The sequence below is a fragment of the Armigeres subalbatus genome, chromosome 1, assembly GCF_024139115.2.
Source record: "Armigeres subalbatus isolate Guangzhou_Male chromosome 1, GZ_Asu_2, whole genome shotgun sequence".
Taxonomy (NCBI): Eukaryota; Metazoa; Arthropoda; class Insecta; order Diptera; family Culicidae; genus Armigeres; species Armigeres subalbatus.
The window spans coordinates 58,241,568-58,267,763 of record NC_085139.1 but is presented as its reverse complement, the minus strand read 5'-3'; the positions used below and the strand labels follow the sequence as shown (position 1 = coordinate 58,267,763).

At 41.5% G+C, this 26,196-nt stretch overlaps 1 protein-coding gene across 6 annotated transcripts; it reads left to right on the top strand.

The window, feature by feature from the left end:
* The first annotated feature begins 6,323 nt into the window (after positions 1–6,323).
* Positions 6,324–25,535, top strand: LOC134225904 (RNA-binding protein 25). Of its 6 annotated transcripts, XR_009983353.1 has the most exons (11): positions 6,324–6,953; positions 7,144–7,478; positions 7,540–8,481; positions 8,543–8,693; positions 8,781–9,420; positions 9,487–9,899; positions 23,651–23,789; positions 24,295–24,455; positions 24,967–25,121; positions 25,182–25,204; positions 25,313–25,535. XR_009983353.1 is itself a non-coding variant. In XM_062706350.1 (9 exons), the coding sequence occupies exons 2-8, from the start codon at positions 6,876–6,878 to the stop codon at positions 23,741–23,743; spliced, it is 2,652 nt and encodes an 883-aa protein (XP_062562334.1). In that variant the 5' UTR covers positions 6,324–6,728; positions 6,842–6,875; the 3' UTR covers positions 23,744–23,789; positions 24,295–24,656. The 6 variants fall into 6 exon arrangements, 2 of the variants coding, with proteins under 2 accessions (XP_062562334.1, XP_062562326.1); XR_009983350.1 differs by lacking the exon at positions 25,182–25,204; XR_009983351.1 differs by having other exon boundaries at positions 24,967–25,204.
* Positions 25,536–26,196: the final 661 nt, after the last annotated feature.

Genomic DNA, 26,196 nt, shown 5'->3' with positions numbered 1-26,196 from the left:
GTGTACTAGAATTCCTTCCGGACTTCACTCGGAATTTACTCGGATATCTGCCAAGAGTTCTTCCAGAAATTTCTTCGGAACAATCCGCAGAGATTTTCTTCAGCAATTAATCTGGGAATACTTTCAGGATTTCATCTGGGAATTTCTGCATTAATTCCTCCTGGTATTTTTCTGGGAATTCCTTCAGATATTTTTCGGAAATTCCTATAGGAACTTCTCTAAGAATTATTTCAGGACTTCCATGTGGGAATTCCTCCGGAAGTGCTTATGGAGTTCATCCGGGAGTTCTTCCATGAGTTTTTCCAAGAAATTCTCCGGTAATATCTCCAGGAACTTTACAGGGAATTCCTGGACGATAATTGGCAGGAATTGCACGGGAAATGGGATTTTGGAAGTTCCTTCAGAAATATTTTTTCTCTTCCTCTAGGGTATTCTACCGGATGTTCCTCTGAAGTTCCACCAGTAGTTCCTTCGGGAATTCAATCAGGCTTTCTTTCAGGAATTCATTTAGCATTTCTTTAGGCATTTATCTATAAATTCCTCCAGAAGTTCCTCGGAGAATTTCTCTGGGAGTTCTTACAGGAATTCCTCCGGGAAGTTCTTTTAAGAATTGCTCCAGGAGTTCCTCCTGGAATTCTTACGGAAGTTCCTTTGGGAGTTCATCCTAGAATTCTTACGAGAGTTCCTCCAGGATTTCCTACAGAAATTCTTCCTGTAGTTCTTCAATAAATTCTTCCAGAAGTTCCACCGGCAGTTCCTCAGAGAATTCCTCTGATAATTTCTCCGGAAATTCTTATAGAAAATCCCCCGGGAGTTCCTCCGGAAATTACTCTGGGAGTTCCTTTTCAGAAAAATACCCCGAGAAACTGCAGTTGAAACTCCCGGAGGGATTCTCGTAGAAACTGCTGATGGATCTCCCGGAGGAATTCCCGAAGAAACTGCCGGAGGAGCTCCCGTAAGATCTCCTGTGAGAACTCCCGGAGGAATTTCAGGAGCAACTCCTAGAAAAATTCCTAGAGGACCTCCCGGATGAGCTCCTAGCGTAACTATCGGAAGCACTTCGGGCGAAATTTCCAGCTTAATTTCTGAAGAAAGCCTAAATGATTTCCTGAAAAAAGCCTGAATAATTTCCTGGAATAGCTTCGGGTGGAACTCCCGGGGGAGTTTCCGGAGAAACTCCCGGATGAATTGCTGGTGGAATTCCCGGAGGAACTCTTGAAGGAATTTTCTGGAAGAATTTCTGAAGAAACTCCCGGGAGAATTTTCAAAGGAACCCCGGGGAAACTACCAGAAGTATTCTCGGAAACAAGAGAATTCATCTTATAGACAAATCTCGTCTAGCTGAAACCTTTGTTGGGGTTTGTAGCTGGACCATCATCATCATCAGAGGACCTCCCGGAGAATTCCCTGAGGAGCTCGCAGAGAAATTCTCGGAGGAGCTTCTGGTGGAAAATCTATATAAATTCCTGAAGAAGCCTAATAATAATAAATAAATAAATTCCAATTCTGCCGAAATTCCCGGAAGAATTTTCAGAGGAACTGCCGATAGAACTACCGGAATAATTCTCGAAGGAAATCCTAGAGAAATTCTTGGTGGAAATGCCGGTGGAACTCCTGGGAGAATTCCAGGAGGAATTTTCGGAGAAACTCCTGGGGATCTCCCAGTGGAAATCTTGAAGTTTTCACCGGAATTCTTTCAGGATTTCATTGCGAATTAATCTAGAACTCCTCCGAAAATTCCATTGTTGATTTCATTTTCGGTATAATTTCTGTATAAATTTCCGGTGGAATCCTGGAGAAATTCTTTGAAATTTTCACAAGAAATTATTCGAAACAATTCACGGAAAATTTTATGGAATTCGCACAAGAAATTCGAAGATTTTCGTGAATTTCTTAGGAATGTTTTCTGCGGAATTTCCACGGAATATTCTTATTTTTAAAAATTATGGGAAACAGCACGAAATAATTTGAATTATTGCAGGGAATTCTGCAGAACTTATAAAGAAGTACGTGAAGATTTTCTTGGAGTAAATAATGGTGGAATTTTCGAATCAATTCCCGCAAAGTTTATGGTGGAATTCCTGAAGACACTGCCGAAGATGTTGCTGGAGGCATTCCTAAAGAATCCCTGATAGAATTTCGGATAGAATGCCAGGAGCAATTGTCGAAGGAATTCCTGGATAAAGCTTGCATATTGATTTTTCTGCCTATTTTATAATAAATATTATTTCAGAGAGGATTTGTTTAGAAATTCAGATGTATGGTTCTAGTTTTCTTAAACTTATGGAAGAATGCAGGATTTTTATAATAATTGTTATAGCCGATTTAATATTCTTTCAGAATACTAAGTTCGTTAATATTTTTCTCACTTTATTTAAAAATATCTGATGAATAATAAATCACGCATTTTTAAATCCATTATAGTTTTAATCATTATTGTTTCGATTTGGTTTGGATTTGGTTTCAGGTGTTAATATTCATGTGTTTTTATAAAACTACTATAAAACTACGATTTGGAAGACCAAAAAAGTTGGCCCCCCCCTTCTCGAAATCCTGGCTACGCCCATGCAGACAAGGGAATTAGTTTGGGATAAAATCGCTTGCATTCTCCGGAATTCATGGAACAATGTTTGTTTACAAAATAAGTTACGCCCAAATCGCAAATCAGTCCTGATATATGAACCAAGCATGTGTTTTATGAAAATAAACTTTGGAGGAAATTTATTGGTTTCACACATATACCATTCATTGGGCAAACCCCATTGCAAAAATCCAACAAGAAGCAACATTTCGAAATTACAAAATCTTTAAAACATCGTTGCTTTGTCTCTTTTACTCTTTCAAGGCCAGTATCCACTTAAAAAGTAGAGAGGTTACGGAATTTTGTTCAATATTACCAAGCGGAATTTTGACAACTGATCTGCATGGAGCAAAATGTCACTTTTACTTGCGGAATAATCGAGCAGACTATTTTTCCGAAAGTAAAGTGACAGCTCCCATTAGTTTGCGTGGGAACAGGGATGCCAGATACTATTTTTATAAGTCTGTATCAATCTCAGCAAAATGTCTGTATTTGTCTGTATGAAGTTTAGAAGGTATACAGGAATTAGAAAATTATTCAAAAATCATGAACTTGACAACATAGAATATCGACGTTTCAAGACTGTAAGACGATGTAAGACTTAGTCGAGTCAAGTACTTGTCAGGTTGCTGTTGAGGTCGAAATACATATTCTTGAAGTTACAATCAAGTGATGGAATCAAATGGTATAATTCTATCTCGTCTCATGACAAGTGAAGATATTCCACTAAGAAGCTTTAAATATAATGTTTGTATCAATATGCATATTGTTACATTAGAATAAATTGATAATATTTACGAAATTTCCTAACTGAAAATCCTTTGGGAAGTTCGAAGAAGAGGCACAGAAGTAATAAACCCGTTTCAAAACCCAAAGAATGGAACGGACATCTTTTGGGTTTACAAACGGAGAATCTTGAGTCTTTCAAACTTTTTTGGGCTTCTGAGCGGAACTCTTTTTGCACTTTCGAACAAAATACTTTTGGCTTCCAAACGGAATCTTAAGACTTCGGAATCCCAAATAGAATAACCCTTGTACAGAATGAGAAAAAAATCTCGACTCCACTCAGGATTCCAAAAAAAATCCTTTGGGAAGTCTAGAAGGAATCCGTTCGAAAGTGAAGTCCAAAATAATTTCGTTCAGCAGCCCACCAAGGTTCTGTTAGGAAACCCAAAAGAATTCTGTTTTGGAAGCCTATGAGAATTTTGTTCAGAAATATAGAAGAATTCCTTTCAGAATCCCAAATAATTTCATGCGGAAACCCAGAGAAAGGACTTATTTAGATTTACGAACCGAGATTTTTTGATTTTCTGAACGGGGTTTTTCTTGGTTTTCGGAAGGAACTATTCTGGGTTTTCGAGTCAATTTCGAACTGCAGTTCCGAACAAAATTCTGTCAGGGCTTCGGTAGGAAATCCCTTCTTAAGTATTCTAATGAGAATCCCTAGTCCAGAAGCAGAAAAAGATTCCGTTCAGAAGCCCAGAACGCTCCAATCGAAAGCCCAGAAAAATTTCTTCGGTAAGTCCACAAGTATTCCGTTCGGGATTCTAGAATGATTATGTTCAGAATCCCATCAGAATTCCGTTCGGAAGTCCTAATGGATTTCTTTGCGAAGCCCAGAGTGATTCCTTTCGAAAGCCCGAAAGTATTTCGTTCAAAATCTCGAAGGGATTCCGGTAGTAAACCCAGTAGGATTACGTTCAAAAGTTCACATAATTCTGTATAGAAATCCGCACGAACGGTTATATTTTGGGCACCCTTATGTAATTCTTTTGGGCATTTGAACGGGATCATTTTGGGCTTCAGAATGAACGAATTTTGGACTTCTGAATAAAATCTTTTTAGGTTTCGGAAAGGAATCAAAGAAATCTATCCGTTTAAAATTTCAAAAGGATTTTGTTTGAAATTCAAAAGGAATCCCGTTCAGAAGCATAAAAGGTTCAGCTCCGTTTGGAAACTTTATAGGAATCCTTACGAAATCTCCATAGCAATTTTGTTTGAAAACCCAAAATGTTTTAATTGGAAAGCCCAACAGAATTTTGTTTGGCAGTCCAAAGTTTTCGAAAACTGAATGTCTGTAAAAGTCTGTAACTTCAATCAAAAATCTGTATAATGTCTGTAATCTGTACACTGAAAACCAAAACTACCCAAAAGTGGGTTGTTTGCACTCAAAACCGTGGTTTGGGCCAATAACCCAAATTTGAGTAAAATGACTTTTCTGGCACTAGGTAGTTTGCCTTTAATCCCATGTAAACAATTTACCCAAAGCTGAGTTTAATTTATCCGCAGCGGGCCTTGATCAACCCAAAATAGAGAATATTGAATTTACTCAAATTTGGGTTATTGGGCTGAGCAACCTCGGTGAGGTGTTTGCATCTTGCTCTAGTTTTGATAGCAATCATGGGAAAGAAAGGGAAAACTACCCAAATTTGGGTAAATTTTTTCTGCGATATTCTCAATAGTGCGTATATTGAACTCAAAGTTTGGGTTGATTTATCTGTCCGTGTATGATGTCTGTATGCAAGACCAAATGTCTGTATAAATACAGACATGTCTGTATTAGCAACCCTATAACCAGAGACCGGCGGAGTGAAAAACTGTCGAAATGGCAACGTATGAAAATGCATGAAATCGTGACAATGATACTGGCAGCACTTGAACTTTTTGCTTGCTTCTTATGGATGCAAAAAGTAAACAAGTCGAAATGGAACCGCTTATGACGGTTTGATTGGAAACAAGATGGCGTCTTCGCCGATCTCTTATTCTAGTATTTCTAGTCTGTATGTCTGGCATCCCTGCGTGGGAACCTTACAAATTCCCTTTTTGATTTTTGTTCTTTTCAGGTGGATACTGTTGAAGAAATTTCTTTTCAACTTTTTACTTTTCCGATTCAGTAAACGGAATTTAACATGGTATTGGGATAGAAAAAGGAATTTCTTTTGAACACGATACCAACCTTCAGGATAAAATAAACGTCAAAACAAGGCGCATTTATTTTCGATGAAAAAAGAAGAAGTAAATTTCGCGGCGGCTTGATTTATCGAAGGCGACGTTGAGTGGGTTGGGTTTGAGTTAACCAGCGAATCACAACTGTATCTGAATAAATATTGCAATTTGCAACGAAAATTAGCATTGCAGACAACCTGCAAGCAACTTGCACAGGAACGAGCTGTCAAAATACATGCTGATGTGTCCATTTTAAGCGTGTTAATCATCGGATTTACTTTAGTTTTGGTTCGATGTGTACATCGGGGCAGTGGTGCTAAAATGTTTTTCATTTTGTTTTGGGAACTGTTATCAAACAATTCCACTTATTTTCGCTTTATTTATTAGTTTCATCATGCTTTTCCAAGAAAAATGAACTCTCTATCACAATATATTGAATGTAGAGTAAAGCCACATTGTATTTTGCTTAAATAGCATGACATATTATTACAACATCGATTATCATATAATCTTCTTGAATGACAAAATGTACAGCAACACTGTATGCAAGATCTTTTGCAAGTTTGTTGCATCTTCATGCATTTGGCGATATCAACGCAAACTGCAATAATTTAAACGATTCGGTGAATGGTTAACTTTTTATTCGAGAAGGTTCGATTTTTTCTGAGTGCTATCATAAAATTAACTGTCATGTTTTGTCAGCCCTGCAACAATAAACGTCAAAAATTCGCCGCAAACTTCAAAGCGACCGCATCACAGCAAGCTGTCAAAAAACGTCTTCCCATTAAAGAAGAAGAAGCCATCCTCTCTCATCGCCGTTCAGCAGAAAGCAAACAGGAGGAGGCGTGAAAACGGTGGCAAATTTTCTTTAAAAATCGGTACATTTTTTAGCCGAACGGCGTCGAAACTATAATCATTCGATGCCCGGAACAGCCGGGGAGTGGAAGCTGTAAACACAGAAGTGAATCTAGTGCGCGCGTGAGTGTAATTTGGAAATATTTGCTCCCTTTGACGGAAGGTAGCAGCAGCCAGCTGAAAAAAAAGTTTTGGGTAGTGCGCTTGTGTATGTGCGCGACCAGTGCAGCGTCGTCATTTTCAGAACTAGGGGAGTTTCTCGTTGGATTCCACAGAGTTATTGTTGCCCTAGGAACCGAGGACTGTTCTGCGAGCAAATGATTGCCGCCGGTTTCACCTTTGCTTGGTAGGTGAAAATTCTGGTTCGTTTGTAGTTTGGCGTTGGTAAACAGCCGGCCGGTCGACGATTTTCGATTCCCTAACGAAGGACTTGTGATAAACAACTCCGCGATTTTGCAGCTTGTAGATTGCCCTGCCGGACGAAATCGATTGGATGTCGTACCCGAGTAGACCACCGCCGGCCATAGTGCCGGCGGGCATTCCGTACGGGATGTCTCCGGCTATGATACCTGTAAGTATTTTCAGTTGAAAAATGTGTTTCGGGGTAGTTTATTACAGTTAGTAAGAAATTGTAACATGAACTTTTGCTTTGCACTTTTTCATGAATCTTTTTAATAAACGATAAAGTTTGTTTGGATATATGTGATTTTTCTCAAAACCTCATGAATTAATCAAAGTGATTTTATTTTTTTTCCAAACAGCCTTCCATCATCCCAGCAGGTATGCCTCCTTCGATGAGTCAACCACCGCCCGTAGCTCGGTCTAATTTTCGGGGTCCTCCGCCTACGATCGGGTCACGGCCACAGATGTACAACAACTCCAATAACCATCACCACGACAAACGCCACCGGGACGATAGAGGTGGTGGTGTTCAGGTTCCGAACGCTGCCCCCACTATGGATGGTCCGGTGATTACGGTTTTTATCGGGAACATAAGCGATCGAGCGCCTGATCCCATGATTAAAAAAATTCTCGCATCCTGCGGAACAGTTATCAACTGGAAACGGGTGTCCACGTTCGGATTCTGCGAGTATGAGTAAGTATTGGGTGTGGTTTATCATTTTGGTTATCGTTTCGAGTGTACAATTTTTTTTCAGTGGGGCTGTAGCTGGAGCACGCGCTGTTCGATTGCTCCATGATCTTGAGATAGATGGAAAAAAGCTTGTGGCTAAGGTTGACGCCAAGAACAAAGCCTTGCTGGACAATTACAAAGAGGAGAGCAACGGGGCCGTCAGTGAGGAGTCCGAGAAGCGAGGGGATGATGAGTCGATTGATCTAATCAGTCGGATTCTCGATGAATTCAGAGATGATCTGATGGGTCCGGAGCAGGCTGATGATTATGGCCTTCCGAAAAAGGAGAAAAAGCAACTGCAAACGGCAGACATTGAGGAAGGTAAGCGGGACATAATCAGCAAAGAGATTGGTAAGTTCCGGAAGTATACCGAGGAGGAAGAAATCAAGAAAGAAAAGGAAAAGGAGCGTAAAAAGGCTCGCGAGGACAGAAAGTCTGATGGAGACAAGAAGAGATCGGATTCGCCGAAGAAGGAAAAGGAGAAAAAATCCAGACGGCGGAGTCGCTCACGATCGAGGGATCGCGAGCGGGAACGGGAACGTGAACGCGAAAGGGAAAGAGAACGCGAAAGGGAACGCGAGCGGGAGCGGGAAAACCGCGAACGGATAGAGCGTGAAAATCGCGAACGGGAAGCCAGGGACCGTGAGCGGGAGCGTGAGCGTGAACGGGAACGCGAACGTGAGAGGGAACTGGCGAGTCGAAATCCGCGCGATATTCAGAAGGAGAAAGAAATGGAAGAGGAAGCACGCGACCGAAGGAAGGCTGAGAAGAAAGCTAAGGAGAAGGAAGCCGCTTACCAGGAACGGTTGAGGAACTGGGAGGCTCGGGAAAGGCGGAAGGCTAAGGATTATGAGAAGGATCGGGAGAAGGATCGCTGCAAAGAGGAAGAACGTGAGAAAGAAGCCAAGAGATTGAAGGAATTCTTGGAAGATTATGATGACGAACGGGACGATCCTAAGTACTATAAGTGAGTTCTGACGGATTGGATGCGTTTCAGATTAAGTAAGAAAACAATATTTTTATTTAAGGGGCCGCGAGCTGCAGCGACGCTTGGCTGAGCGCGTTCGGGAAGCTGATCAAGATTCCAAGGATCGTAACAAGGAGCAGGAAGAATTGGACGAGCTCAAGAACAAAATCTTCTCCGGGGAATACGATAATCCAACTTTGGAATTTGAAAAGGTTTGTTTCTCCATGTGCTTCTTCGTCTATCCCAACCGCCTGTTCTAATGCACTAAAAAATAACCCCTTTCCAACAATTATTTACAGGCTAAGAAGCAACGTGAGGACTTGTACCGACCAAAGATCCTGATCGACGTCAACCTGGAGCAATCGCAACAGCGCGAACGGGAACTGGAGCGAGAGCGACAACGCGAGCTGGAACGACAGCGGGACAAGGAGCGAATCCGTGCCAACAAGGAACGCTATGTACTGGCCCAAGCATCCCGAGAGTTGGCAGCCATTGACGCGGAACCAATCGAGTCCGATTCCAGTGGGCACGAGGACAACGCCTTCGCGTCACCAGATCCGGGCGCCATTAACAACCATCATCACGGCGCTGGCCTTCACATGGGACATCACCCGCAGCATGCCGGTTCGGAGACGCGGGACTCGTTCGGGTTTGGTTCCGCGGCGGGCCCGATGATGGGAATGGGTGGTGAAGACGAAAGCTCACGACATTCGATGCGGTCCAATTCGAACATGATGTCGATGCACAGTCCCGAAGCGAACAGCAACAGCGGATTGAATTCGCTGCCGGAGAAACATCAGCCTATTGCCCCGACGATAAGTCTTAGCTTGAACGCCAACGCCAAGAAGAAGAAGCTGGAAGTGAAAGATGTCTTCAACAGCTTGGAGGAAGACGGAGAAGAATCCAATGGTCCGAAGAAGCGGAAATTGGTCCCCTTGGGTAAGTAGAACACTAGCAATAATAGGAAACTGGAATCCTTGATTTTGATCATTTATGTAATTTTAGATGAGGAAAACAAACATCAGAACTCGATTCCTCAACCAGTTCCTGCGCCAACTGTCACGCATGCAACTTCCAAGAGCTCTTCCAAAAGTAAGAGCGGCGCAGGTGGTGGTGACGACGCCGGAGGTGGAGGCGGTAGCACTCGGTCTGGTCGCGACGGTGCCAAGTCACAGGAGGAAAAACGGCGGCACATCAAGAGTATTATCGACAAGATACCGACCGAGAAGGCCGACCTGTTCAACTATCCACTGGACTGGAACGAGATCGATAGCACTATCGAGAAGAAGATCCGACCGTGGATAAACAAAAAGATTATTGAGTACATTGGCGAGCCGGAACCGACGTTGGTGGACTTCATTTGTTCGAAAGTACTGGCCGGCAGTACGCCTCAAGGAATCCTGGATGACGTGCAGATGGTAAGTGATAGACCGGTTGAAAGTGTGGGTTGATTTTTATTGGTAATTGTACCAGTGAGCAATACAAGGATCTCTATAAGAATGTTGGGAATCTTTGGAGTACTCCTAATGTAGTCAAAAGTAAGTTAGATTAGATGCTGTGTTCGTGATGCCGCTGCTGCTCAATTTTTTGTAACAGCTTCATATCATCGCCAAGGTGGACCAATCAGTATAAAATGCATCTAAGATCTCGTCGCAAATCCACCACAAGCGGTAAGTTGCGAGGCGGCAATGTCCCAGTGGGGGATGTAATGCCAATAAAACAAGAAATACAGTAAAGACAGTAAAATAGAGCAAATGCTAAACTCATGCGACTTGGTAATATCTGGCAGCTGAGTTGACAATATTTTATTCCTTCAAAAGCTCCCGTCGAATGTTCGATCGGTAGTGGTGACTCTCAATGATATCTTTATTATGTTCAGATAGATTTTTTTTGTTTATTTATATAGCAGGGATCTAGAGATGTCTGTTATGACTCCTGCAACATCGTTGTAGAGGCAAAACAGGAATTGAGGTCCCTGCTGATAGCCAGTAAGGAGGCGGAACGAAAGATCCGCCTACTTACTGAGAAGGAGTTGGCAATGAGCCGGGCTCCTTACTGAGGAAAGACAGCTGACGCTCTGTCAGACTGCTGGACTCCGAAGACGCATGACCTTCACTGGTGTAACTCCTAAGCTCAGTAAGGTCGAGTTGGAAGCCGATCAGAAAGGAGCTAGTGTCATACTGGCTTGAGAGAAGAAGAAAGAGGAAGGCCACAAGAGAGTAAGAATACAGCCAAACGTCGGCAGAAGGTCAGAAAAAATGCTGACCCTAAGGAACAGTCGGGGCAAGTGTCCTCATCAAAAAAGAGTGCTGAAGTTCGCATGGAGGGAGGTCGTAAACCCTAAAAAACGGAAAAGGAAGCTACAACGCCCGTATGCGAAAGGGCGCACCTTCCAATAGCAATTATTGTCAAACGAGATAAAAGAGATGTACTGAGGGCCACGAGAAGCGATGAAAAACTCGCTGGCATGGGTGAAGATGTCAACTATAATCGCAGAATGCAGAAGGGTGAGATGATTCAGAAGAGGTGCTGGGTAATGCGGTACATGTTAAGGCCCTGTGCTTAGTAAAAGTAGTACAGTGTCGGGGACTGGATGAAATTACCGGAGCCGGAGACCTGGTGGTTCCACTGAGAGAACAGTGTGGCATCGAAATCCAGGATACCGCGACTCGGTTAAAGAAGGTTGCCACATTCCAAGTACCCTTGGTTGATGTCAAGAAGGTGCTGGATAATGCCAAGTTGAAGGTGGGTTGGTTAGTATGCCTGATTTGCTTTGAGTGCTTCAATTTTGGACATAAATCGTATGACGGCAGGGGTCCAGTCGGAGGTGTGGAGCTGAAGGACACAAGGCTCACACTTGCCAGACTTCATCGATGCGCTAATAGCGTAGATAAATCACGTGAAATCCGCGACTGTGTCTGTGCTCCACCAAACACAGTCTCGGATTTCACGATTTTTACGGATCTGTCGCGGATTTGCTCTTCCAGTCGCGAAAATTGCGGTTCCTTCAAATGTTATCGCGGAAATCGCGGATTTATGTTAACTTTTTGGACTTTAACTTTAACTGATTGGATAAATTCAAGATGCTATGTTTTTTATATGAGTATTTATGAGTAAAACTTTGGGATCCAAAAATATTATATACTAATAACATTTCATTTATCGTATGATTGTTGGTTGATATTCACACTATATTTGATAGACCCAATCTGTTGACCTGACAAATTTATCATATTGTAATACTGGATACCCGATACGCTGAATTATGTTTAGAAATTAGTTTTTGTTTTCAATTCTGTTGACAGTGGTTCGCATGAATGTTGTTGCGAAAATCGCAAATTATTATTACAATTTGGGGAACGACACTTTGGCTATTTTGCTCTCTAAGGGTGTTATTGTCCGGATCGAATGCATTGAAATTCACATCTGGGAACTCCGAAACAGAGCTAAAGCATGCTGGTTGTCGCACGTAATGATACTGGTTTTTATCAACTCTGTCCACTCCGTTGAGCCATAAAGCGGCCCTTTATCTTGACTCCTAGTACTCCAGGCTGCTTATTCCAACTATATACTGTTTATCATGACATTAGTTATCATAAATGACGTAGGTAATATGAATAAGCTATTGGATCTTTTTCCGGTCAAAAACGTTTCTGCCATTTCACGATCCAAAATTCCTAATTTCTTTGTTTGCTTGTGCCTAGTGTTGTAAAAGGTCATATGCTTGTGATTTGACTAATTTTGCTAGAACTTTTTTTAGAATCCTAAGTAACGTTAGAAGCCCATAACACTGTGGTCCAAAATGCTTAACCAAAGGTACATTACTCTAAATATAACATCTGAGGCTTGAGAGTGGATTTTTTTTCAAAGATGTCCCTTGTTATTCGACATAATGCTATTTGAAGGACATTTTTCCTCCCATACCTTAACGGCTTAAGGTGATTATACAACAAAGCCACAAATCGGCCATCGTCGAAACTACGTGCTTTTTTAGCAATTTTTCAAGAGCACGAATTGATAGAACCATATCGCGCACACGGGGTGAATAAGCCCACAAATGCTGGTGGCAAAATGGTACAAGAATGGAACTGCACCGTTTTTAAAAACGAACGATTACAGTGCCAGTTTGCCTACACCGGTGGAAGCGGTACGAATAAACGAAAACGACATTAGTCGCAGATTTCGCGGATTTAAATATGATCAGTTTGTTACAGCCCTGTATATGAGAACAAGATTGATGTTGCCCTGCTATCGGACCGGTGAATCTATGACAAAAGGTCGAAAGACAAAAGGTCGAAAGGACAAAACGTCGAAAGACAAAAGGTCGAAAGGACAAAAGGTCGAAAAGACAAAAGGTCGAAAGGGACAAAAGGTCGAAAAGGACAAAAGGCCGAAAGGGACAAAAGGTCGAAAAGGACAAAAAGGTCGAAAGGTCAAAAGGTCGATCAAGAACAGGCTGATAACAAGTTTTGTGTATTCCAAAGGAATTTGTGAAACGCATTTAAATTCAAGCAGAAATTACACACTCATCACATTAATCAAAGTTTTTTCAAAGAAATTTTCAAAGAAGGAGTAAAGACTATAAAACAATATTAAGAATATCTAGATAGAGATAAAAAAGATTGTTGAAATAAAACCTGTATTGCACAAGACAGAGTTGTCCTATACAGTTTGCAAAAATATTGCTCTTTTATTTTTCACCATTTTTAATAATTAAATAAAATTCATTCAATGAGTGCAAATAATAGATTGATGTCTAGGTTTTCTAAATGTTACTTTGATCTGTCAAAATAGTGCAAGCCTCAGTCGCGTGCAGACGCGTGCATTAACCTCAGTCGCGTGCAGACGCGTGCATTAAAAATACACCTGCGTGTAATACACGCCAGTGTATTTGATGTGCGGTGTGCGCCATTTTGACAAATCGAAGTGATATTAAGAAAACTCAAACATCCATCTATTAGTTGTACTCACTGAATGAATTTTATCTAATTGTTAAAGTGAAAAATAAAAGAGCAGATTTTTTGCCAACCGTGTAGGCCAACTTCGTTGCGAGATTGATTCTTTCCGTTTCAGTTTCTTGTCTATTTCAACCTTTTGTCCCTTTCGTCTTTTTGATCTTATTGACATTTTTTCTTTCGACCTTTTGTCCCGTTCGACGTTTTGTCCTTTCGACCTTTTGTCCCTTTTGACCTTTTGTCCTTTTCGACCTTTTATCCCTTCGACCTTTTGTCTTTCGACCTTTTGTCCTTTCAACCTTTTGTCTCTAACCCCGTTCCCTGCTGGGAACGGCAGTTGGATTGCGGACAAGTGCAGAACATTGTGGAGGTATCCAATCCAGAATCCAGAAATTAGTTTCATCTCCTGGTTAAATTGCGGGCCGGGGGGTACGGGCTGGCGAAAGAGTTGGATTTAGTAGTTTTTAGTCGGTTGAGCCCATCCCCACACTACCTGAGTTAACCTCATCAGGTGTCTGTTAGCAGATTTCCGCTTACCCTTGCTCAAGAAAAAAAAATGTATTAGATAGTCTTTAAGGCGCACCAACTGGTTGGGAAACCAGGTAGTAGCAGGGTGGTAATAAACTGAGATCCCGCTTCACTAACGCCAGAGGTAATATCCTGCTAGAGTCGCTAGCGAGACTGAACGTGCCAACGTGGTCTTGTTGAACGAGGGGTAGGTATCCACTTTGATGTGACCTGCAGCGCGGGATGGACGGCAGACTCTGAATGGAGGATTCATGGGGTATACTTCGAGCGACCATTAGGAATTACGGTTTTTGATCAATTATAACCCCAATAGAACCACAAGGCGGTTCAATACAGTAGACCTCAGTTGACCTAGCAAGGCGTATCTCGCAGCTCAACCCAGAACTGTTAGAGGAATAATTAAGATAGGAAAATCGGCAAAAGCACGCAACTCAGGTTCAGTTCAATCAAAGTTAATTGCCTGTGTTCCGGGTAATAAACCAATAGACTTGGACATTAATTTACAATGTTCTGAAAACTCAGATGTTAATAATCAATATGTACATTATGTGGAAGATTTTGATTTGAAAAGTGTATTGGAGGTAAGAGGAGGGAAAGTGGTTATCCAACCCACGACCTTCTGTTTAAAGGCAGATGGCCACCAGACTACCGAGTTTGTCTACGATTTGAACAACAGTTACCCCAAAAGGTAACTTTATTTTTCATTACCCCAAAATATGACCCCATACTAAAATTGAGCTCAATCGGACATGATTCAGGGGTGCCTAAAATTCATCAAAGTTTTGAAATTTTTACCCATGAAAATTTTCCCAAGGGGGGCTAAAGAAAAAGTAGAAAATCGAAATTTTTGTTTTTGATGCCAAATGACTTAAAAATGCATAAAACGTCGAGATCTCACGAAATTAAAAAAAAAAATGAAAAAAATATCGATTTTTTTTTCTTTTAGAACATTTTTGGGTGTCGGAATTTTTTTCAGATGATGAAAATTTTTTCATCGAATTTTAACACCGGACGATACATAAATGTTTTCGTAGCCAAAAATATCCCCCTATGCAAAATTTGAGCTAATCGGACATGATTTAGGGATGCTTTCTTAAGGCGAAAACAATTTTTCATCGAATTTAAAAACCGCACCTTACGCAAACATTTCCTAAGCCCTAAGATATGCTCCTATGAAAAATTTGAGCTCCATCGGAGATCAGATTTAGGGCGAAAATTATCATATTGCTAGGCAATGTTTATTACACTGAGGCTTATTTTTACGCGTTTATTATTACGCTGTACCGCATGAATTCAAAACACAACGTGTACGCATGTCCTGTGGAGTGTGGGTTCGATTCCCGCCCCGGTTAAGGGGAATTTTTTTTCGTAAAGCGAAAAATTCTCCACTGGTCCACTGGGTGTTGTGTAAATGTCCTGTCCGTTGTCTTATGCTAGATGTTAAGTGTTCACTCTGTGCGACCTTTGGTCGAAGACGGTGTTTCTGTCTTTTTTTTTTTTTCTAAAGGCAAACTTACAAAAAAATCAAAATTTTGATAGCAAGATTTTGAGCACCCCTAAATTATGTCCGATGGAGCTCAAATTTTGCATAGCATATTCTAGGGCTTAGAGAATGTTTGCGTAACGTCCTGTTTTTAAATTCGATGAAAAATTGTTTTTGTCACAAGAAATTTTTTCAAAGTCCCAAAACAGTCGATTTTTTTTTCAAAAAATTAATTCTCAAAGTTTTATGCATTGAGTCCTTTGTCATCAAAAAACAAAAAAAGTATTTCCCCCTTGTGAGAAAAAAAAAGTTTGGAATAATTTTGAGCACCCCTAAGTCATGTCCTATTTTGCTCAAATTTTGCATTGGGGGATATTATTGGCTACGATAACGTTTGCGTATCGTCCGGTGTTAAAATTCGATGAAATTTTTTTTCATTATCTGAAAAAAATTAACATTAGTGGGGCTTGCCTAGGATGTGGTGGGGTTTGACAGTGGGCCCTGTTAAACCTCTATAAAAAGCTGCATGTATCCGCAAGTAGGCCCCACCAAAGCGACCGTGTGCCGCTCAAAGCGCACAAGCCCAAGTCCTGGCACGACGGCCCTCCGACGAGACAGGAGGATTGCGCTGGCCCAATAAGCCGCCTAGAAAACCAATCATTACGAACAATATAAGAGATAATGTGACTCGATATAATCGGCAAAGACCTAGGCGACGAATACAGGATCACGATTGGAAGCTTGGAACATGGAATTGCAAGTCGCTAGGTTTCGCAGGTTGCGACAGGATGATCTACGATGAATTACATCCCCGCAACTTCGACGCCGTGGCGCTGCAGGAGATTTGCTGGACAGGACAGAAAGTGTGGAAAAGCGGGCATCGAGCGGCTACCTTCTACCAAAGCTGTGGCACCACCAACGAGCTGGGAACCGGCTTCATAGTGCTGGGTAAGATGCGCCAACGCGTGATTGGGTGGCAGCCAATCAACGCAAGGATGTGCAAGCTGAGGATTAAAGGCCGTTTCTTCAACTATAGCATCATCAACGTGCACTGCCCACACGAAGGGAGACCCGACGACGAGAAAGAAGCGTTCTACGCACAGCTGGAGCAGACATACGATGGATGCCCACTGCGGGACGTTAAAATCGTCATCGGTGACATGAACGCACAGGTAGGAAGGAAGGAAATGTATAGACCGGTCATCGGACCGGATAGTCTGCACACTGTATCGAATGACAACGGCCAACGATGCATAAACTTCGCAGCCTCCCGCGGAATGTAATCCGAAGCACCTTCTTTCCCCGCAAAAATATCCACAAGGCCACATGGAGATCACCTAACCAAGAAACGGAAAACCAAATCGACCACGTTCTAATCGACGGTAAATTCTTCTCCGACATCACGAACGTCCGCACTTACCGCAGTGCGAATATTGAATCCGACCACTACCTCGTTGCAGTATGCCTGCGCTCAAAACTCTCGACGGTGTACAACACGCGTCGAAGTCGGACGCCGCGGCTCAACATTGGGCGGCTACAAGATGGTAGACTAGCCCAAGAATACGCGCAGCAGCTGGAAGTGGCACTTCCAACGGAAGAGCAGCTAGGCGCAGCGTCTCTTGAAGATGGCTGGAGAGATATTCGATCCGCCATTGGTAGCACCGCAACCGCTGCACTTGGCACGGTGCCCCCGGATCAGAGAAACGACTGGTATGACGGCGAATGTGAGCAGTTAGTGGAAGAGAAGAATGCAGCATGGGCGAGATTGCTTCAACACCGCACGAGGGCGAACGAGGCACGATATAAACAGGCGCGGAACAGACAAAACTCGATTTTCCGGAGGAAAAAGCGCCAGCAGGAAGATCGAGACCGTGAAGAAACGGAGCAACTGTATCGCGCTAATAACACACAAAAGTTCTATGAGAAGTTAAACCGTTCACGTAAGGGCCACGTGCCACAGCCTGATATGTGTAAGGACATAAACGGGAACCTTCTTACGAACGAGCGTGAGGTGATCCAAAGGTGGCGGCAGCACTACGAAGAACACCTGAATGGTGATGTGGCAGACGAAGATGGCGGTATGTTGATGGACCTGGGAGAACGCGCGCAGGACATAATTCTACCGGCTCCGGATCTCCAGGAAATCCAGGAGGAGATTGGCCGGCTGAAGAACAACAAAGCCCCTGGGGTTGACCAACTACCAGGAGAGCTTTTAAACACGGTGGTGAGGCACTGGCTAGAGCGCTGCACTGGGTCATTACCAAGATTTGGGAGGAGGAAGTTTTGCCGCAGGAGTGGATGGAAGGTGTCGTGTGTCCCATCCACAAAAAGGGCGATAAGTTGGATTGTAGCAACTACCGCGCAATCACATTGCTGAACGCCGCCTACAAGGTACTCTCCCAAATTGTATGCCGTCGACTAGCACCAACTGCAAGGGAGTTCGTGGGGCAGTACCAGGCGGGTTTTATGGGCGAACGCTCCACCATGGACCAGGTGTTCGCCATTCGCCAAGTACTGCAGAAATGCCGCGAATACAACGTGCCCACACATAATCTATTCATCGACTTCAAAGCCGCATATGATACAATCGATCGGGACCAGCTATGGCAGCTAATGCACGAACACGGTTTTCCGGATAAACTGACACGGTTGATCATGGATCGGGTGATGTGCGTAGTTCGAGTTTCAGGGGCATTCTCGAGTCCCTTCGAAACCCGCAGAGGGTTACTGCAAGGTGATGGTCTTTCGTGTTTGCTATTCAACATCGCTTTGGAAGGGGTAATACGAAGAGCAGGGATTAACATGAGTGGTACAATTTTCAATAAGTCCGTCCAGCTATTTGGTTTCGCCGACGACATAGATATTATGGCACGTAACTTTTAGAAGATGGAGGAAGCCTACATCAGACTGAAGAGGGAAGCTAAGCGGATCGGACTAGTCATCAACACGTCGAAGACGAAGTACATGATAGGAAGATGTTCAAGAGAAGACAATGTGAGCCACCCACCGCGAGTTTGCATCGGTGGTGACGAAATCGAGGTGGTAGAAGAATTTGTGTACTTGGGCTCACTGGTGACTGCCGAAAATGACACCAGCAGAGAAATTCGGAGACGCATAGTGGCTGGAAATCGTACGTACTTTGGACTCCGCAAGACGCTCCGATCGAATAGAGTTCGCCGCCGTACCAAACTGACAATCTACAAAACGCTAATTAGACCGGTATTCCTCTACGGACACGAGACCTGGACGATGCTCGTGGAGGACCAACGCGCACTTGGAGTTTTCGAAAGGAAAGTGCTGCGTACCATCTATGGTGGGGTGCAGATGGCGGACGGTACGCGGAGGAGGCGAATGAACCACGAATTGCATCAGCTATTGGGAGAACCATCCATCGTTCACACCGCGAAAATCGGGCGACTGCGATGGGCCGGGCACGTAGCCAGAATGTCGGACAGTAACCCGGTGAAAATGGTTCTCGACAACGATCCGACGGGCACAAGAAGGCGAGGTGCGCAGCGGGCAAGGTGGATCGATCAGGTGGAAGATGACTTGCGGACCCTCCGTAGACTACGTGGTTGGCGACGTGTAGCCATGGACCGAGCCGAATGGAGAAGACTCTTATATACCGCACAGGCCACTTCGGCCTTAGTCTGATTAAATAATAATAATATTTTTCGGATATGTCCAAGTCCATATTTAATGGCATGAATTACATTCTGAGTCATTCTTTAAACAAATGTTATGAGGAGAGATAACCCACTTGTTGTCATTTTTAATCTATTCTAAAACGCACACAAACCATGTCTATTGAAGGACATGAACACCCATCTTCATCTTGTCAATTTTTTTTGTAATTCCAAGATATTTGTCAGTTTCTTATTTATTATTTATTTTACGATATTATATCATGCTTCAAAAGTTTTTCGTCATGAATTCTTTCATAATGTTGGAACATTTTACATTCATCTAGAACGAATAATGGTTTATACAACAAAACATATTTTTTTTTTCGGTTAACTCCGATGGTATTTTACAGGATTACCAACAGAAAACGAAGAAACCTCCTAAAGAAATTTCCACAAGGACCTATGATCCATGTATAAATTTGTAGTAAATAAATTTCCAAAGCCTAAAGAGGTTTGCTGCAGCATTTGAAATCCTCAAAAATATATAGACATTTTGGAGGTATTTCCGCGGAATGACTATAAAAAATCGAAAAAATGCCGCCTTGAATTTGCAAAAGAGTTATAGCGATTATCACAGGAATTTCTGTAACAAGTGCTCAAAAATTGCACTGGGAAGTCATCAATCAATCTCTGCAAGAATTTGTAAAGCGATTTCCGTAGGAATTCTTGAAGAGATTTCTGCAAGTAAGCTCTGAAGGTGTTCCGAAGGTTGATTTTTGAGAATTTACTTGAATTTACCCAAATGAATTACAGAATAACTTCACAGGGGAATTTTTATAACAACACTCGGAGGAATTCCTACAGACGCTCTCGGAAGAATTTTCACAGACAATTTGCATCGACTTTTGCACTTCAGCAGATCCAAGAGCAGTTGGATTTTTTTGAACATTTTCATGAAAATTTCCACGAAACTTTCCGGAGGATTAAACGCAGAAATTTCTGGGATGAATCTGCGCACGAATGATGAATTTCTACAGGAGTCTCGGAGTTTTTGGATGAAATTCCAGTAAAAACGATCAAAAAAAATTCTGTATGAAGTTTTAGAAAAACTTGTCGAATTGAAGAAGAAAATAACGGACTAATTTCTGTTGGAGTTTACGCAAATTATTCTGCTGAATTTCCAAAGAAACTTCTGCTGATATTCCTCTGGAATTCTGAATTAAAAATCAACGGAGCTTGTTAGATTTTGTATTTTTTGTTTCTTGATATGGAATTATTTTACAGAAATTTTGTTTAAAAAACAGAGCTTCATTGTCTAATTCCTTAATAACGCAGATTTATCTTGTGATCAATAACTACAACAAAGAAGCATAATTAATTACTTCAGAAGTAATTCCGGTTTTTGCAGATTTTTAAATATTTGCAAAGTTTTTCTTCAATTAATTATGATAAAATCTGGCCTTAACATTAATTTGTATATCAATTAAAAAACAAAAAGGATTGACTGTTTGGTGGTGGCTGGCCCAATTATTACTTCCGGTCTTTTACTATACTTAGTATAGTAATAGTCAAGCATTCGTTCTACATATTACTAATATGGGGGTAAGCGTGGAGAATTGTTATAGAATTTAAAAAGAAAACGAATGCTAAGACCAAGTGCCACTGGATGACTCCAAACGGGCCAGTATAATGTGGGGTAGTCAGGGTTTAACTAAATTAGCTAATAGTATAACTTATTTTGCCACGCACCAATTTCAGTATAATTTGTTTCTACGAATAAAATTCCTAGAAGTTAGGTTTTCAGCATTACTTAGCGCAAGAGAGGGTTTAAACTCTGCGTTAAACTGAATTTTATTCGCCGATTCGGGGCGTTATCATGAGTGATCAGCACTCATGGAACACATTGTTTAACGCGAATGTCAGCCGGGTTCGATCAAAAGTGTAAGATTTAGTGTAATTAGTTTAATTATTTTTATTTTTAGGCATCAAACGTTAGGAGCATGTTTTCAGCGTCGCACAGCCCAGGAGAGGGTGTAAGCTCACAACGGTATAGTGTAGGCCGTCCTCGATTGGGGTCCTGTGGGTCGCATTTAGTGGCTGTGCTCGGGGCAGTTATGTGTTGAAAGCGGTTTCGGAGCAGTTAGGATTGAGTTTTAATATAAACAGATGTAGGATTGAACAAAGTTATAACCTTTAAGGTTCATATTGTGGAGACTATTGACAGCCAAAGCGTTGAGGATAAGCTTCTAGTTAGCAACTGAATTAATTTATCCGATTTGGAATCCTAGATTGAATAGTAGGTATATATGGACAATAATAGAAACTATATACAGTTATCATTTTATTAAGTATTGAGGATATGTTTTTGGTTAAGTTGAGTATCAGGTGGGCATGTGTGATATCCATTAATAAGACAGAATTATTAGAACTGTATTTTTGTCTTTGTAGTAAGATTAATTACTTACTAATGTTTTGCGGGCCGGCGAGTGAAAGCGGCCCAATTCTTTTATCTACCTCTTTCCAGACGACCAGTGATGAAGAAAATCTTATTGTTCCGGTATCAGCAGTGGTATTCATATTCATAACAACCACCGTCAATACAGGAAGTCTGTGTTCACAACGTGATTACTTCAAGGACAATCCCAACATCTTCTGTGAATTGCAGATAAGTATTGCGTTTATATTTTAATTGCACTGAGCTCGTTCTAATCTGATCGATGAATGAATTTACTTGTCACTAATCAATATCATTAGTAAATTTAAATATTGCCGTAGATTAGAAAAGCAAGTGCATATATTTCTATTTTATGGCAACATATCACAAAGAAACGGACCCTTGGGAGCCTTAAGTAAGATCTCGGTCCGGTTGCATCTAAGGAGATCTTAGTGCAGTGCACACCGGACGTGTTGCCCAGTAGACGTATCGCTCAGTGGTATTTAAATACAACGCAGATAGGCTATGGTCAGAGGGTGCGTTGATATTACAAGATTACAAGATTACAAGATTACAATTAAAAAACAAAAAGGATTGACTGTTTAGTTCTTGTTCCCTTGGATTCAGTACTTCTAGTGGTGAATAGGGCCATTCAAAAGGGTTGTAATACTTACAGCGTTTTATTAGTCCTATTTGCATTTTGATACAAACGTTGGAGTTATCAAACTGCAGCAGATAAGACCGCTAATGCCACCAATATCAACCTACAACCGGCACCATGAACGGAAACGATTTTCAAAAAGTCGTCTTCACACGCCGACAGCCGACAAAGATTTACGCTCGTCAGCGACTAATATTCTCACTGGATTTTCTCTAACTCTCAGCTCTAAACTAAACTTTTGAAAAAATATATTGCGGAAAAAATTTGACACCGATTTAAAACAGCGTCCGTTTAGAAGACGTTCAAAAAATTGTGATACAAAAATTGATATTTCACGTGTATTCGCTTAAAATTCAGCTCCGGATCGCGCGGATTTGGCGCTGAATGGATTTCATGTCGCGCGGAAATAGCGCGGATTTGATTTTAGTCGGCGCGGATTTGGCGCGGAACATATTTCAGGATCTCAGTAACAACCCTGTTATGCATTTCTAACTCGTTCACTCCCACGGGGAGGGGGAATTTCCTAGTAGACAGCAAGCTTATTCCTCAGGGACAATGACGACCGACCATTATTGATTAAAGTGTAGGGGTGATCGGGGCACGTAAGGAAATCGTTCCGAAAAGCGCCGAAAAACTCAAAAAATCGTCATTCAAATGTAGTTGACTCATGCTAGGGAGTGTTACCTTTCATATTACGTTGAGAATTGATGAAAAATGCGTTTACAAAATGTTGGAATGCACTTTTGAAAATGTGTTGTTTTTGATGTGTGCTCCCGACTATACAGGGCAATGTGGGCCACCATTTGGGGCAGTATGGGCCACCCATCCAAAACGTTCTTTTGGGAGAAGAAAGTGTCGTAATGTGGATGAATATGATATTCCTTCAACAGTTTAGTGTACTGCCGTGAATCGCATATTTGTCCCATATGAATAGGAAACCCAGCAAAGATGGGACATATATGCAATTCACTGCAGTGTATTCCATACAAAAACTTTATTGTACCTTTGACAGATACAGTCAGTGTCTCGTACTTGACTCGACATATGTGTACTTTCGTGATTATAAAGTGACTAAAGTTCTGAAGAACAATCAGTAGTGTATTTCTTTAGGATCCCAGAAACCTATATCCTATACGATTAATGTTGAGACTGTGATTAGTTTTAAATTCACCTTTTGCTAACACACAGATTCTTGCCAGCCAATGACTTCATATGTTTTTACCAAAATCATGGGTAGGACAATGCTTTGACTGTCCCACCCAGAAAAATTCATGCGTAGGACATGTCCTACTTGTCCCACAGTCCCACCCACTCCCGGTGCCACTGTTTTAGTTTATACCACAGCTGCCATGAATGGCCCATATAATCTTTGCGAAAAAGAAGTCTCCGTTTGTATTATACTTGAATACATCCCCTCCAGTTGGATACCCACCGTAGTATCAGCCAATTTGACATCTTTTTGTTTTTTTTATCATTCCGCAGGTTCTCGACGAGGAAGCCGAAGTGTTCGTGGTCAAAATGTGGCGCTTGCTGATCTACGAAGTCGAAGCCAAGAAGGTTGGCCTCACAAAGTAAGGACACCAGACCCAGCATCCAGACGACTCGCTTCACTTCACTGCAGGTATATTCCCGTGTTAGTTGCACCTCCTAGCTAGCCCGAGAGCATCGTTCGCGACATTAGTGGTAGGGAATGGGCTCTTTTAAATCTTTTTTTTTTATTTGAGAAATGAGACGCTCCTGACTGAAGGCTCACGAGTGTTCGAGTTTTGCTTTAGTCTACTTCATCGAATTCACGCTCAGTCACGTCGTAGGAGGTTTTCTCGAGTTTTCATTTCCACTCTCAATTAGATGTAATATAAAATAATGTGGAATTTATAATGTTATAAACTACGCAAAGAATGCAATTGACGTATTATTGTAGAAAATATGGAATCGAAGAAGATGTTGTTAATTAAAAACAGTACTATCGTGGAAAGGCTTTAGTTTTATCCCTAAAAAAGCTATGTGTGTTTTATCTTTTAAAACAGTATCTAAAATCAATAAATCTTAAAGCTATCACAGTTACATAATCGATTTACTCACGCACCAAGTCAGTAAATTTACCCAAGTAAATTTCACACACGCAGGCATCAATGAACGAACGCGAGCTGAGATAACCGTTTCGTCCGCTGTGGCGGTGCTGCTTCCCTCCCCCGGACCAGGATTTAAAAACCCCATCCATCGTGATGATCCACTGACGAAATGATTGACACGACGATTTAGCAGACCTTGAAACTCTGATTGATATGTGAGTAGAAATCAGCTAATTACTCTTACAAAAAAAAAAGCAAACGACATACAGAAGAATCAAATTATACAAACTCTTGAGAATATTAAGATAACGAGAAACTGGAATGGAGCAAGATTTAGTTGCTAACTTGAAAGCAAAACAGCATGTAGCAGAATATTTGAAAAATAAACAAAATCATGCAACAGTTTCAAATAAGAAGACCGCTGACTTCTTTCGGGGCTTCGTGTGATTCGAAAGAAAGCAGCTTGATCCCTCTTCTTGACTCTGTTAACGATTGCCCAAACATCCAAACCCAAAAAAAAACGTACCGTATCAGATTTCAGAGTAGACTTCGGTATCCAAATATCACCTCCTACCCGATAGCGTGTACCACTCCATTTTGATACCCTCCTGTCCAATTGACCTTCCCGTTTGAAATGTATAACAAAAGACCACAAATGTTCCTAATGCGGTTGCTTTCCCTCTTCCGGTGGTGCGTGCCTTCCCAAACAAATTTCGCGCCTTCTAGCACCAGCCGATGGCATTTGGGATTGGTGGCGGCCCGTCATCATCGTCGTCGTCGTCCTTGCCATTGAATCGAAGATGGAGTTAATGGCGATGCTTTATTTGTCCACCCCTCTGATTCGATTTCGCGCGCCTTGTTACTGATTCTCCGAGGATCAGGTAAGTATCCACACTGTTGTCAGTGTTAACTTACAAATTACATCGTACGCTATAAATAAGTGCTCTTGATTACAGGCATGAAGGTAAGATGCCACTTTGATTCATGTTCTCTGTACTAGTCGCTTGTCACTTTGTTATATTTCGAAGTGACTGGGGCATTCACTAATGTTTGATTTGTAATCCTGTAACAGGTACCGTTCGGGCACATTTTTCAAAAGGATGTCCTCCGTTTGCGGCTAGTAAGTATTTTATTATGAAAGTAATGAATTGAACGGTTTATTTGTGCAGTTCGTCGGTTTCGCCTGAAGGACATCGTCTGGTAGATAAGAGAATCTCTTGGAATAACGAACGGTGAGTATTAATGCTAGACGACACATATTTGTTAAATATTCAAATAAACCACCCAAAGCTGGACTGTTGATTCGAATTATCCGTAAATGCATTTATCACATCATCTAATCTAATGAGATGTAAGTCTTATTAATTTAATAATTGGTTCTGCGACTGTGTACAGTAGATCGTACACAATCGTATAATTGTTTTCTTGGGGTTTACTATCCAATGATAAAGATAAAAGTCGTCAATTATAGATTTTAATCAAAAATTTTGCGTCAAAAACATGCAAGTTGGCCTTAATTCAGAGGAAGAATCGATTCAGTCTATGCAGCGTAAAGCAACTTCAATGAATGCTTATGATGCTAATACTACTATCTATTGTAGCAAGGCACCTGTCAGTAGCACTGGTCATATCTGATAAACTATTTGATCATGCTTATATTATTATTTGTATTCCATCAAACTCCTGTTGTATGAACGACCAAAAATGGCCACGTTTCAAGTCGTGGGTAGGATAAATAGATGAAACGCCAATCTGGACAAAAATTCAAATGTTGAAAAATCCGTGCATTTAAAAATATTTGTACTTCAAAAGACCTTCCCTCAAACCTCACATAATTTGTGATTTTTTACTCGATTTTCACGACAATTATTGCATTTCCAACTAGAGTGAATGTTCATTTCGTGCATGTCAAAACGATAACTGATCACAATCAATGTAAGCTAAGGAAAAAGAAGG